Source organism: Herpailurus yagouaroundi, unplaced genomic scaffold, assembly GCF_014898765.1.
Source record: "Herpailurus yagouaroundi ecotype Mexico unplaced genomic scaffold, PumYag 77, whole genome shotgun sequence".
In the NCBI taxonomy this organism is placed as follows: domain Eukaryota; kingdom Metazoa; phylum Chordata; class Mammalia; order Carnivora; family Felidae; genus Herpailurus; species Herpailurus yagouaroundi.
The window spans coordinates 25,590,918-25,605,429 of record NW_024412388.1 but is presented as its reverse complement, the minus strand read 5'-3'; the positions used below and the strand labels follow the sequence as shown (position 1 = coordinate 25,605,429).

Genomic DNA, 14,512 nt, shown 5'->3' with positions numbered 1-14,512 from the left:
TCCATACCTTCAAACTATCTCCTCACACGATAATCACAAAGGGAAAAAAGAACAGCTTTAGAGTGGAGAAGCCTGGAGGACAGCACCTTAATTAAGTGATCCAGGTGAGCATCATGGCTAACAGGACAAACTGAAATCATACCCCACCAGACTGGGTACAAAGAGAAGAACCCAGCATCCCCTCTGTGATAGTCCCATAAAGATGCACAACTTGAATCCAGCTATGAGGAATGTGTCAAACGTAAAGTGAGGGTAATGTAAAATAGTATTACAGACTAGCAATTAACTGCCATAGAATCTTCAAAAGTGTAAAAGCCATGAAGGTCAAGGAAAGACTTTGGGACTCTTCCAGAATAAAAGGACATGACAACGAAATACAGTGTATGATTCTGAACTGGATCATTTTGCTATTAAGGATTTTACTAGGGCAAGTGGTAAAACACTAGTGGACATGGTGACTAGTTGGAAGTACCATGTCAGAGGTAATTTCCTGCTTTTAGTGCTTGTATGTGGTTTTTCAGGGTAATGTGCTTGTTTGTTGGAAATGCACACTAAAATATTCTGTGGTTATGGAGCATAATGTCGGTCATTTTCTTCTGGTGCATGAAAAATGTTTTTTGTACGATGCTGCCAACTTTTCTTATACCTTTGTGATAGTTTCAAATTAAAATTTTTATTTGCAAGGGGAGCTAGATAATAAAAAAAATTTTTTAAAACAAATGTAGCAGCACAATTAAATTGGCATAAGAATCAACAAAGAGCAGAATCAACAGTGCAGAAAAACAGTTCAGAGATGTGGAATAAAAGCCCAACACAAAGAAGAAAGTGAGCAAATATTTGAAAATTATAGAGGAGACAATGGCAAATAGATCCAGTAAACAAAGAACATACTGATTAAAAAGTATCTATGACAAAAAGAGCCAGATGGAATAGGAATAATAAAATAAAACTCTTCTGAGATGAGAGAAAAACTGTGCGTATAGAACAAAAGAGCTCACTACATACCAGGAAAAATCAAAACCAGCCTGGCAAGTTTTTCAAATCTCAAGGCTGAAGGGTAGAAGAAGTCTACCAGAATCCAGGCTGAGAAAGTTAACTACAAGGAGCCAAAATCAACAATCCTGTGCCTAATTATTCTTGGCATTCAATTCCAGAAAATAAAAGAGGCATTTTTATAGATGTTTAAGGAAGAAGACACTTGGGAACGTCACATGTGAAGGCAAGAGACAGTCATCTGCAGACATCCAAGAGCTTAAAATCATTGTCCCCCACATCTCAATTTGAATTGTTCCTCAAGGATGTAGCCATCCACTGAGGAATGAACCAATAACTCAATTCAGAGAAGTTGTATGAAAGATTAAAATGGAAGCACTAACTAGCTAACCACAGATTTAAGCAATAATAATTGAAAACATAGATTCCAAACAGAATACAAATAATTCTTTAAAATTTTTAAGAAATCATTTCATATTAACAAATACCCAAGTAGTTAGAAGAGGTATAGGAGAAAGGAAATATCCTTTTCTCTCATGGGGGTAGAATCAGTAGATATTATTCAATTCCTAACTTTGATAATTAGAAAAATCAGGGTTCTGAGTATATATTTTAGTCACTAAGAAGTTGAAAATAGGTTATAGCACTTTTAAATCACTGAAAGAAAAAAAGTAAGCAAAACATAGCTCATATACAAAAGGTGGAAAACAATGGAAACTATAGGAACAAAGATACAGACAGTGCAGAATTAAACAATAAAATAAAATCGTTCCGTTACTATGGCAAATACAAATTTATCAAAGCCCAATTCCCTATGAAAAACGCAAAGACTCTTAGATTAGGTTAAATAAAATTTAGCTATATTTTCCATCCGGGAACACTACTAAGGTACAGTGACAGTTTGAACATAAAAGGATGGGTAGTGATGTATTTGGCAAATACAAACAACAATAGCAATCAAAGAGTAGCCTTCAAAGCAAAAAGCATTAAATGGAAAAAGTAGGCTCTTAATATTAGAGAATAGCCTGTTATAATGTTTAAAATGATAATCCTGATGGGAAGATTGCAGGAAGATGCTCCCTTGGTGGTGGGCAGTGTGAAAATGCATATCAAAAAGCTATACACAGTGTGATCAACCACAGTCAAACATTTTTGGTTGTCTGCAGAGCCCGTAATGATCTCCTTAGCTGCCTCTCTCACATGGGCAATTGTCAACTATGTTTGTATATTCTACCCCACTCTGTGTCCACCGCCAACCCCAGCCACAGTGGCTTGAACCATAGGTGGGCCCTGACCTGACTCCAGCAGAGGGAATCAGGTGTCCTCTCTCGGGAACTTGAAGTTGAACCAAAGAGATTCTAGATTCATCTGCAGAAGAGGGACGATATAAATCCAAGTGGCCTGGATTGCCTGTCTTCTCCTGTCCTTGTAGACCGAGAAATAGAAAGTTCTGATTTGTGGAAAGAAAGTGACCAAGACATGTGGGGAAGGTTTCCTGGGTTCCTGGTGGACCCCAGTTCCTTGTCCTCCACCTTTATGAAGCCTATATACAAATCCACATTCGCATTCTCTCCTCTCTGAGAGGCTTTTTGTTTTTCACGTATTCTTACCCTGAGTTGATTTGTGTTACTTACAGCCAAGATTTCTAATTAATAATGATCTAGGACCCACCAATCCTATTTCCGGGAATTGTGTAAAGATACGTATATAAAGATATTCCTTGAACTGTGACTTAAAACTGATAAATTAGAAACAATCCAGGGCACCTGTGTGGCTCAGTCGGTTGAGCGTCAACTCTTGATTTCAGCTTAGGTCATGATCTCACAGTTCATGGGATAGAGCCCCACATCAGGCTCCATGCTCACAGCATGGCACCTGCTTGGGATTTTCTCTCTCTGCCCACATGTCTCTTCATATACTAACTTGGCTTTAAAAGCTTCATATGAAAGGCCAGCCCAGCACACCTAATAGAATGGAAAAGAGTATGTCCAGAAAGAATCCATAAGAGGGTACAATATGCAGTGACCCACAATGGCTGTTGCTGAGCTGGCTACCACTTGTCGTAAAGCAATGAGCCCTCCCCACCAGTTAACATGTTAACCTATACTGGAATCTGATTAAGCTGTATCAGGGCTTCACCCCCAAGGAGCAAGGGAAGTAAGGACAAAGTGAAACAGAGGAGTCCAAATGTCCTCCCTGCCCTTGAGTTCTTTAACAATAACATGGTAGATGTAGTGTGTGCTCTGGGAGGAGGAGGGGTTGTCTGTAAAAGACCGAAGGTCATGCACCAAAAGGCTAACGGTGGTTATGCCTGGTGGTGGTGGGACTTGGGGAATTTTCATTTTTTTGTTTTTCAGTATTCCACCAGCTTTCTGCATTGAGCAGAAATGTGTAATTCTTTTTTTTTTTTAATTTTTTTTCAACGTTTATTTATTTTTGGGACAGAGAGAGACAGAGCATGAACGGGGGAGAGGCAGAGAGAGAGGGAGACACAGAATCGGAAGCAGGCTCCAGGCTCTGAGCCATCAGCCCAGAGCCTGACGCGGGGCTCGAACTCACGGGCCGCGAGATCGTGACCTGGCTGAAGTCGGGCGCTTAACCAACTGCGCCACCCAGGCGCCCCAGAAATGTGTAATTCTTTTTAACATAATGGGAAATCTACCCCAATCAAACTAGTAACCACAATATATTAAACACTCAGGCTGTGTTTAAGTGAGGATTTCTTGTTACTGATTTTTTTTCTGGAAGTTAGGCACCTACTTAGCATCTTTACATGGAACGTCTGATTTCCAAGAATAGATTATTGATGTTCAGTAGGAGATGCTCATACTTTAAAAAGGTCATACGCTTTAATCATTCCTGGTTTTTTTCCTTTTTCTCAAATTTTTATTTAAATTCCTATTAGTTAATATACAGTATAATATTAGTGTAAGGTGTAGAATTTAGAGATTCAACAATTCCTTACATCTCATGGTGCTCATCACGACAAGTGCCTTCCTTAATCCTCATCACCTATTTAACCCATGTCCCCCACCCCCCACCTACCTCTCCTCTGGTAACCATGGGTTGGTTCTCTATAGCTAAGAGTCTGTTTCTTGGTTTGCCTCTCAGTTTGCTGCCTATGTTTGTCTTTTTTCTTAAATTCCACATATGAGTGAAATATGGTATTTATCTTTCTCTGACTTCTTTCACTTAACATAATACCCTTTAGCTCCATCCACATAGTTCCAAGTGGCAAGATTCCATTCTTTTTATGGTTGGGCAATATGCCATCGTATATATACACCACATCTTCTTTATCTGTTCATCAGTCAATGTACATTGGGGCTCTTTCCATAATTTGGCTATTGTTGATAATGCTGCCATAAACATCAGGGTGCATGTATCCCTTTGAATTAATATTTTTGTATCCTTTGGGTAAATACCTACTAGTGTAATTGTTGGATCCAAAAACGTATAAACAACTTGGAAAACTCAACACCTAAAAAACAAATAATCCAGTTTCAAAATGGGCAGAAGACATGAACAGACATCTTTCCAAAGAAGACATACAGGTGGCCAAGAGACACATGAAAAGATCCTCAACATCACTTATCATAAGGGAAACAGAAATCAAAACTACAATGAGATATCACCTCACGCCAGTCAGAATGGCTAAAATTAACAACACAGGTGTTGTTCAACAGGTGTTGGCGAGGATGCGGAGAAAGGCGAACCCTCTTACACCGTCGGTGGGAATGCAAACTGGTGCAACCACTGTGAAAAACAGTATGGAGGTTTCTCAGAAAGTTAAAAATACAACTACCCTATGATCCAGAAATCATTCCTAGTTAAAAAAAAAAAAAAAAAAGAAAGAAAGAAAAGAAAAAGAAAAAAATTCATAAAAGATGCATATATAGAAGGATATTTATCACAGTTTTATTTTAAATTGCAAAACCTTGGAAACCTAAATGGTTAATAATAGAGCATCTATTAAATAAATTCTAGTCAATCATACAACTAAATCCTATGAACTCATTTCAATCACTTTTTAAGAAATTTAATTACAAGGGTGCCTGGGTAGCTCAGTCAGTTGAGCATCCAACTCTTGATTTCAGTTCAGGTCATGATCCATGCATGGGTCATGGGATCAAGCCCCATGTCAGGCTCCTTGCTAAATGTGGAGCCTGCTAAAGATTCCGTCTCTCTCTCCCTCTGCCCCCCTCCCTTGTTCGCACTCTCTCTAGAAAAAAATTTTTTAAAGAAATTTAATTACATAGGGAAATTGTTGCAATATAAGAGTGAGTGCACAAGGATCAATGCAAAGTACACAACACGCTGCAAGTGTTGTAAGAGAAAAATATATGTGCAGAAAGTATATACTATAAGAACTTACAGTAAAAGATTAACAGTGGTTATCTGAATGACCAGTGGAGGACTTTAATTTTCTTCCTACTATTTTCATAGAAAATCTCATATTTTCTCTAGCAATCATGTATTACATTTGTAATTTTTTAAAGAGAATGTTCTTTTTTAAAAACATAGCGGGGTTTGGGGTGACTTTGGAAGTCATCATAACAGCAGCAACACTGGCAACAGCAGCTCACACTTGCATAGTACCAAATTGTATGCCATGTAGTAAACGGAAGCCAAGTTATGAGCCCATATTGGGCTCTGCCTCAGTAACACCATGCACACACAGTCCAGTCTCTGCCCAGAGGGATGGTTTTCCATTTGGAAAGTCCACCGAAGCCAGAGATGTTTGGCCAAAGGTCAGAAGGGAAACCAGCTGGCTTTAATGGGCACTCACATGAGCCACACACAGTACTTAGATGCTGAGCAGTGGAAAGAATATGGGATTTGAGAGCAGCCAGACCTGGATTCAAGCCCCCTGTGCCACTTACTTCCTGTATGACCATGGAGAAGTAACTGAACCTTTCTGAATCTCAGCTGCCTCATAAATAGAGTAAGAACGTCTCACAGGGGGACCAGCCATCATGAGAGTTAAAGGTGACAGTGTGTGAAGGTGCCTGACTTATAATAGGTGCTCAGGAAATGCTTCTCTCCCCTTCGTTCAGTGCTAGTGACCATCACTGACTTCTTAGATGCTCTCTCCTTTTTGTTGGTGTTACCATATGGCTCCTAGGTTTCGCATCAGAAAAAAAAAAAAAAAGATGACAGCAGATAAGCAAAACAGTACTGGGCTAAACTTACCCTGTGTACAGATCAATAGTCACTAGGATCTATGTGAATGAATGAGGAAGGAGAAGGTGAGGGATTGAACGAGTAAATGGCTACCTGCCCCAAGAATGGTGTTCTTACACCGGCTTGTCTCCTTCTGTCTTTTCAGCTTATCCACTCACCAAATGCCCTCCTCCCACCATCCTCCCCAACGCTGAAGTCGTCACAGAGAATGAAGAATTCAACATAGGTACCCTCTCCCAAACCAGCAAGGACTGTGCAGTTGAGGAGGGACTGGGTTGGGGTGGGGCTGGCCAGCACGGCTCATCTCTCCCTCCAGTCCATGAGAAACAGTAGGCCCAGTGCAAGATGGGTAGTGTTCTGTCAACAGAGTCTGCACCAAAAATACCAATACTTCCTTTTAGCCATAGCTAGACAGAGGAGACAGGAAGGCAGTTTTCTTCTGTGATTCAAGTCAGTATGTTTTTGAGAAATAAGTCCACACAAGACACTATAAAAAGTTCCTGGAATGTGGAAACATTCTTAGGCTTAGCAAGGCTGAGCTGTGAGAAGTAGGCAGCAGTTTTCTGGGTCATTTGAGTGGAGTTGAGTGGTTGTTTAAATCTGAACATAATGGAACCCATCACTGATTGCCTTGCCTAAAAGTGGGTTGAACTACTAAGGGATGCTCTGTCCAGACTTCTCCAGGGAACCCCTATATTGGTCTCTCTTTGGCAGGTGACATCGTACGCTACAGGTGCCTCCCTGGCTTCACCTTGGTAGGGAATGAAATCCTGACCTGCAAACTTGGAACTTACCTACAGTTTGAAGGACCACCCCCAATATGTGAAGGTAATTGCACGGAACCACGCCTTTATGGATCTGGAGTTCCTCCAAAACATAGCCTTTGTCTTACTCTTCCCTATATTCCCAGTCCCTGCCCATAAAGTAAGAGGTCATTTGGTGAATGTCTGTTTGTTTGGATTGATTGCTCTAGAGAGATTCTCTGTCCTACTCTTAGGTCTGGGGCTACAAATTACCATAGTGACCACTTGATCAGTTCTATTTCTGTTTTCCTTTGTTCTAACTGGTATTCTCTGGAAACGGCATACTGATCATTGGAAGGAAGAGTTCTGGGACCTTGGGAAGAGGTGCGCTTGCACACCAACCTGGCCCTACTGGAGTGCAGTTATGCTCAAGGTCCTGTGTGCTGAACTAGGCAACCAAGAGTTGTCTTCATTCTAGTGTGATGCCTTGACAGAAGATGAATGGCTTCATCAAGATATCCCAACTAAGACCAAAAACCATACTCTCCACTCACCAGACATCTGACCTAGGACAAGATACTTAACTATCCTATGCCTCAATTTTCTCATCTCTACAATAAGGATAATGATATTACTTATGCCATGGACTTATTGTGAGGAATTCAATGGGTTAATGATGTAAAGCACTTTAGAACTATGTCTGGCACATAGTAACTGCCCAATGCGGGCTATTAAATTCTTACTACTGCTTCTGGTACTATTGCTGCCAAATAATATTTTAGTAGTCTATGAAGAAACAGGTCAGCTTCTCCCCCACTTCTCATAAGGCAAGAGTAGAGAGTCTGCAATATAGATTGTTAGTGAGAAAGAAAGAAGCCACAGCCCTAGAACTAGGCTGCCAATACATAGAGAAAGTCATTATCTATGAGTTGAGCTGACCTACCCACACACCAGACAACCAGTCCCCAATAAAAGTGGGCTGTTGCTTTGATCTTGCTCCAGAACCTCCCTGATTTGCTCCAGACTTAGTTTCTCATCTATGGCTCTGTTTCTGTGTCTACATGGCTCCAGCCTTCTTGGTTTTACTCCTGTTCTCAGACTCATACTTCCCTCTAGGACTTGATGTTGTACTTGGCTTCTCAAGATGTGACCCTTCACTGGCTTTTTCTTTTTTTACCAATAGCAGCTTTATTGGGATATAATTCATGTACCATGTAATTCATCCATTTAAAGTGAATAGTTTGATGGTTTTTAGTATATTCAGAGCTTTGTAACCATCACACAATTTCAGAAGATTTTCATCACCTCAAAATTAACCCTGGACCCCTCAGCAGTCAACTCCCATTTCTTCCCAGACCCTCCTTCCTGCAGTTCTAGACAACCGCCAATCTAGTTTATGTCTCTATGAAATTGACTATTTTAGATCTTTCATATAAGTACAATACTACAATAGGTAGTCTTTGTGACTGACTTCTTTCACTCAGTACAATGTGTTCAGGGTTCATTCATGTTGTAGCATGTGTCAGTGTACGTCATTTCTCTTTATTGCCGAATGATGTTCCGTTGTGTAGGTACTACATTTTGTTTATCCATTCATCAGTTGATGGACAGTTGGGTTATTTCCACTTCTGGCAGTTATGAATAATGCTGCTGTGAACATTCATATACAAGTTTTTGTGTAAACATGGGTTGTCATTTCTCTTAGGTATATAGCTACCAGTGGAATTGCTGGGTCATATGGTGACTCTGTGTTTAACCTTTTGAGGAATGACCAGACTGTTTTCCATAGCGGCTGAATCTTTTTCCCGCCATCAGTATATAAGGTTTCCAACTATTCCACATCTTCTCTGTTATTATTATCTGTATTTTAAATTACAGCCATCTTTGTGGTATAAAGGGTGTCTATCTCATTGTGGTTTTGATTTGTATTTTCCTGATGACCAATGATGTTGAGCATTTTTTCATATGCTTACTTTCCATTTCTATATTCTCTTTGTAAAAATGCCTATTCAGATCCTTTGCCCATTTTAATTAGGTTATTTATCTTTTCATCATTGAGTTGTAGGAATTCTTTATATATTCTAGATACAAGTGCCTTATCAGATACGTGATTTGAAAATTTTTTCCCATTCTGTTGGTGTTTTTTTCACTTTCTTTTTATTTATTCAAAAAAATGTAATGCTTATTTTTTTGAGAGAGAGAGAGAGCAGAGGAGGGCAGAGAGAGAGGGAGACACAGAATCCAAAGAAGTCTAGGGTCTGAGCTGAGCCTGGTGTGGTGCCAGACTCACAGGACATGAGATCATAACCTGAGCCAAAGTCAGACACTTAACCGACTGAGCCACCCAGGCACCCCAGTTTTTTCACTTTCTTGATAATGTTCTTTCAAGTACAAAAGGATTTTTGTGGGTTTTTTATTTTAATTTTTATTTATTTTGAGAGAGACAGAGAGAGAGAAAGTGCATGGGGGGGAGGGGCAGAGAGAGAGAGAAAGGGAGAGAAAATCCCAAGCAGACTCTGCACAGTGTGGAGCCCGATGCAAGGCTTGAACTCGTGAACTGTGAGATCATGACTTGAGCTGAAACTAAGTCAGACACTTAACTGACTGAGCCACCCAGGTGTCCCTCAAGTACAAAAGTTTTTAATTTTGATGATGTTCAATATATATATTTTTTCCTTTGGCGGTTTGTGCTTTTCATGTCATATCTAAGGAGCCGTTGCCTAATCCATGGAAGATTTACATCTATATTTTCTTCTAAGAGTTAATAGTTTTAGCTCTTAAATTCAGGTTTTTGATATGTTTTGAGTTAATTTTTATATATAACATGAGGTAGGGGTCCAACTTCATTATTTTGCATATGGATATCCAGTTGCTGTGACACCATTTATTGGGAAGACTATCCTTTCCCCCATTGAATTGTCTTGGCACTCTGTTGAAAATTAGTTGACTTACATAAATTTGGGGATTTATTTCTTGATCTTCAGTTCTATTATTTTTTTTCTGTAAGTCTATTCTTTTTTTTAATTTAAATTCCAGTTAACATACAGTGTAATATTAATTTCAAGTATAGAATTTAATGATTGAACACTTCCATACATCACCTGGTGCTCATCACAAGTGTACTCCTTAATCCCCATCACCTACATAACCTATCCCCTCACTCACCTCCCCTCTGGCAACCATCAGTTTGTTCTCTGTAGTTAAGAGTCTGTTTCTTGGTTTGCCCTCACTCTCTCTCTCTCTCTCTCTCTTTCCTTTTGCTCACTTGTTTTGTTTCTTAAAGTCCACATATGAGTGAAATCATATAGTGTTTGTCTTTCTCTAACTTACTTATTTCACTTAGCATAACACTCTCTAGCTCCGTCTATGTTATTGCAAATTGCAAGGTTTCATTCTTTTTTATGGCTGAGTATTATTCCACCATATATAGCTAGAGAGTGTTATGCTAACTGAAATAAGTCAGTCAGAGAAAGACAAACACTGTATGATTTCACTCATATGTGGAATATGAGTGTGCGATAGATAGATAGATAGATAGATAGCATCTTCCTGACTTGATCATCTTATGCCAGCACTATACTATCCTGATTACTGTAGCTTTGTAGTCTGTTTGAAATCAGGAAGTGGGAGTCCTTCAACTGTGTTCTTCTTTTGCATATTCTAGATCTGTTGAATTTCTAAATTAACTTTAGCACCAGCTTATCAAGATCTGTAAAAAAACCAGCTGGGATTTTTGTAGAGGTTTAATTGAATCCATACATCAGTCTAGGTAGTATTGCCATCTTAACAATATTAAATCTTCCAATCCATACACATAAGTTGTATTTCCATTCATAGTCCCTTCAATATATAATTTCCTTTTTTCTTTTGGCTTGTTCTACTCCTTTATACCTCAGCCATTGCCCTGTCCAATGATATCCTAGTCCCTTATGACAAGAATCAGACACTTTTCTATTATTTCAAAAGCATGCCTCTTTACCATGGCAATATAGAAAATTTGGTGAAATTCAAATCTAAAACATTACAGTGCAATTATAGAACATCAAGGAAGTTAAAGCCATCACAAAGAAAAGACACATCAGACTCAGCATTATTTGCATCACCAAAAGATAAAATGCAGCAGAAAAAAAATAATTATAAACTCAAATTCTAAACCCAACCAAGTTATCATTTAAGAGTGGCAATATATATTAATGAAATCTTCAGACAGACAAGGACTATGTAAAGTTACAGCTTACTAAAAGCATAATTAACAGATATACTTCGGTGCATTAGTCAGGATAGGTCAGGCATATGTTACATTAACAAGCAATCCCCACATCTCAGTGGCTTAACACAACAAAAGTTTATTTCTCCTTCAGGCAAAATTTGCTATAGTGCAGTGACTATAATGCTGGTGACTCAATGATCCAGGCTTCTTGAATCTTGTGCTGCCATCTGAAAACTAGGCCTGCTCCTGGATCCTACAGTGCAACAGAGTAAGAGAGAATGAGAGTTGCTTAAGGGCTTTTCACGTCCTCAGCCCAAAGTGGCACACATTATTCTACTCACATCTCATTGACCAGAAATAAGCACATGGATGGAAAGTGAAGTTTTTTGTATGCTCAGGAAACAAAAATAAAACCTAATATTTGTAAAGACTGGAAATATCTACCACATTCATTAAGAAAAAAAATGAATACAGGGGTGCCTGGGTGGTTCAGTCGGTTAAATGTCCAACTTCAGCTCAGGTCATGACGTTGCAGTTCATGAATTCGAGCCCCGCGTCAGGCTCTGTGCTGACAGCTGAGAGCCTGGGGCCTGCTTCAGATTCTGTGTCTCCCTCTCTTTCTGCCCCTCCCCTGCTTGCACTCTCTCTCTCTCTCTCTCTCTCTCTCTCTCTCTCTCTGTCAAAAATAAATAAATATTAAAAAAAAGAAAAAGTGAATACAGGTAATGATTCAGATGCAAAAAGTGACAATGAGCTAAGAAATCAGTAAAATAGGGTAATAATCTAAACAATACTGACTGTAGTAAACTTAAAAATACAAACACAACTGGACAGATAAATGACATTGGAGAACCTATTTAGAAGAAAGAAAAAGTGAGTTGAGGACCCTTGCTTGTTGAGGAGAAGCATAGATATTGATTAACCCTCTACATTAGTTAAAATACGTGTATTAAAAAGAAAGCTTAAATTTATAGGTCATTTTTTTAAATTATGGATAACCATGGTATCTGTAAGTTCTAAATCCATAATCAAAAATAAAGATAATAAAGATAACTCCATTAATCCAATAGAAGCATTAAAGGAGAAAAAAATTATGGTAAACAGAAAACACAAAATAAGGTAGCAAAACTAAGTGCAAATATACATGTAACTATAGTAAATATAACTGAATAAAACTGCTAATTCAAAAAGAGAGACTTCCAGATTAAGTAAAAAACAAGTTTAACTATAGGCTTTCCATAAACTTAGACTTGAATATCTTCATCTGCCTCCCTAAAGACATAGCTAGAAAGGTCTCACTCATCCCTGCTTGAAACAAAACTTTGAAAAAATAGCAAGTACTAACCTCTAAAATCTTGTGTAGTAAAGATAATATTAGACAAAATAGAATTTAAGGCAAAAAGTTTTAAAATAAATAAAGAGGAAATTTCATGCTGATAAACATAATCTATCAAACATATATAGCAGTCATAAACTTCTGTGTACCTAACAACATGATATTGAAATATATCAAGAAAAAATTGACAGAATTATGGGGAAAAAAGGACAAATTCACAATTACAGTTGTAGATTTTCACACACCTCTTTGAATGACAGACCAAAAATAAGTAGGTACATATAATATTTGAATGATATAGTTATATCAGTAAGTTTTGCTGCATAAAAACCATGCCAACATTTAGAGTTTTTAAACAATAACCACTTATTTCCTGCAAAAGATGCAGTTTCAATATAAATACCAGATAGATTGAAGAAGAGGAAACGATATACATGCAAATGTTAAACATAAGAAACATAATTTCAGATAATACTGCCAGCAAGGAGTATTACCAGAAATAGAGAAATTGTATAATGACAAAAGTTAATTCCATTACAAAAGATATATATGTTATATGCATATGATAAAAGAGCTTCAAAAAATATGAAGGAAAACTGACAGAACTAAATGTGAAAAGTAAAGGCAAAGTACAGAATAAAAAAAGATATTAATGATACATATATTTTTGAAAGGACTTCTGTCTAGACTATGTAAAGAACTTCAGCAACTCAATAATAAGACAATCCAATAAAAATATGGACAAGAGACTTGACTAGACACTTTACAAAATAAGAGGTATGGATAGCCAATAAGTATATGAAAAGATGCTAAACATCATTAGTCATCAGGAAAATGCAAATTAAAACCCTAATGAAATATTACTACACACCCACGAGAATAGCTAAAACCTAAGACTGAAAATACCAAGTGTTGACAAGAATGTGGAGCAAGTGGAACTTTTATACATTGCTGGTTGGGATGTAATATTATACAGTCACTTTGGAAAACAGGTAATTTCTTTCAAAGTTAAACATATACCTGCCCTATTGCCAAGCAATTATACTCCTAGTTATTTACCTAAGAGAAATGAAAACCCATATCCACAAAAAGGCTTGTATATGAATTCCATAATAATCCAAAACTGGAACCAACCTAAATGTTCATTAATAATAAACAGAATGAATGAACAAAAAAATTGTTCTGTGATTGCTACAGAGCAATAAAAATAAATGAAGTAGTAATACACAAAACATCATGGATTGAATCTTAGAAACATAATGTTTAGCAAAAGAAACCAGGCACAAAAATAACAACATGTATGATTCCAATTGCATGAAATTCTAGTATAATCAAAACTAATCTGTTGTTATAGAAATAATATCAGTGATTTCCTGGAGCATGGGGCAGGGCATACTAATTAATTGCAGAGAGGCGTGAGAGCAAGTTTCTGAGTGACAGAAAAAATCTATATCCTGATTATGGTAGTGGTTACACAGGCATATACATTTGCTAAAGCTCATTAAACCATGCACCTAAGATCTGTGCATTTCATTGTACATAAATTATATTTCAAAAATTTTGAATTTTAAAAAATGAATGAGTTATAAAATGCAAAAACAGCCTTACTGATAAATAAAAAGAAGTGCCTGGAACAAAGAGCCACAAAATAATCAAACCATTAGGTAAATTAAACAGAGAGAGAAAGGAGGAATATAGAAAAATAAGAAAGGGAAAATGGACTATAACCATTGAAGCAAAAGAAAATTTTTTAATTATGATCTTGTACAAATCTTGTACAAATCTGTGCCGATAAATTAATGATATGAATGATTTTCTAGGAAGGTATAATTTGATAAAATTGACCCCAGTAGAGATATAAAGTTTATACTTTCCTAATTCTTTAAAAGAAATAGAGATTGTTATCAGAGGAAACCCCATTAAAGACATCAAGACTAGATGGTTTCGTGGAAGAATACTACTAAACCTTCAAAGGCCAGACATCTTGAACATAAGAAGAAAGAAAAACTTATAAACACTAATGCCCAAATCTGATAATTGCACACA

General features: G+C 37.5%; 1 protein-coding gene across 1 annotated transcript in view; it reads left to right on the top strand.

Annotated features, from left to right (window-relative positions):
* CSMD2 (CUB and Sushi multiple domains 2) overlaps positions 1 to 14,512 on the top strand; it is a 553,689-nt gene that overhangs the window by 458,724 nt on the left and 80,453 nt on the right. The window contains exons 45-46 of the mRNA XM_040455784.1: positions 6,323 to 6,403; positions 6,892 to 7,005. Of these exons, the coding sequence (XP_040311718.1) occupies positions 6,323 to 6,403; positions 6,892 to 7,005 (195 nt within the window). The remainder of the gene's footprint in view (positions 1 to 6,322; positions 6,404 to 6,891; positions 7,006 to 14,512) is intronic.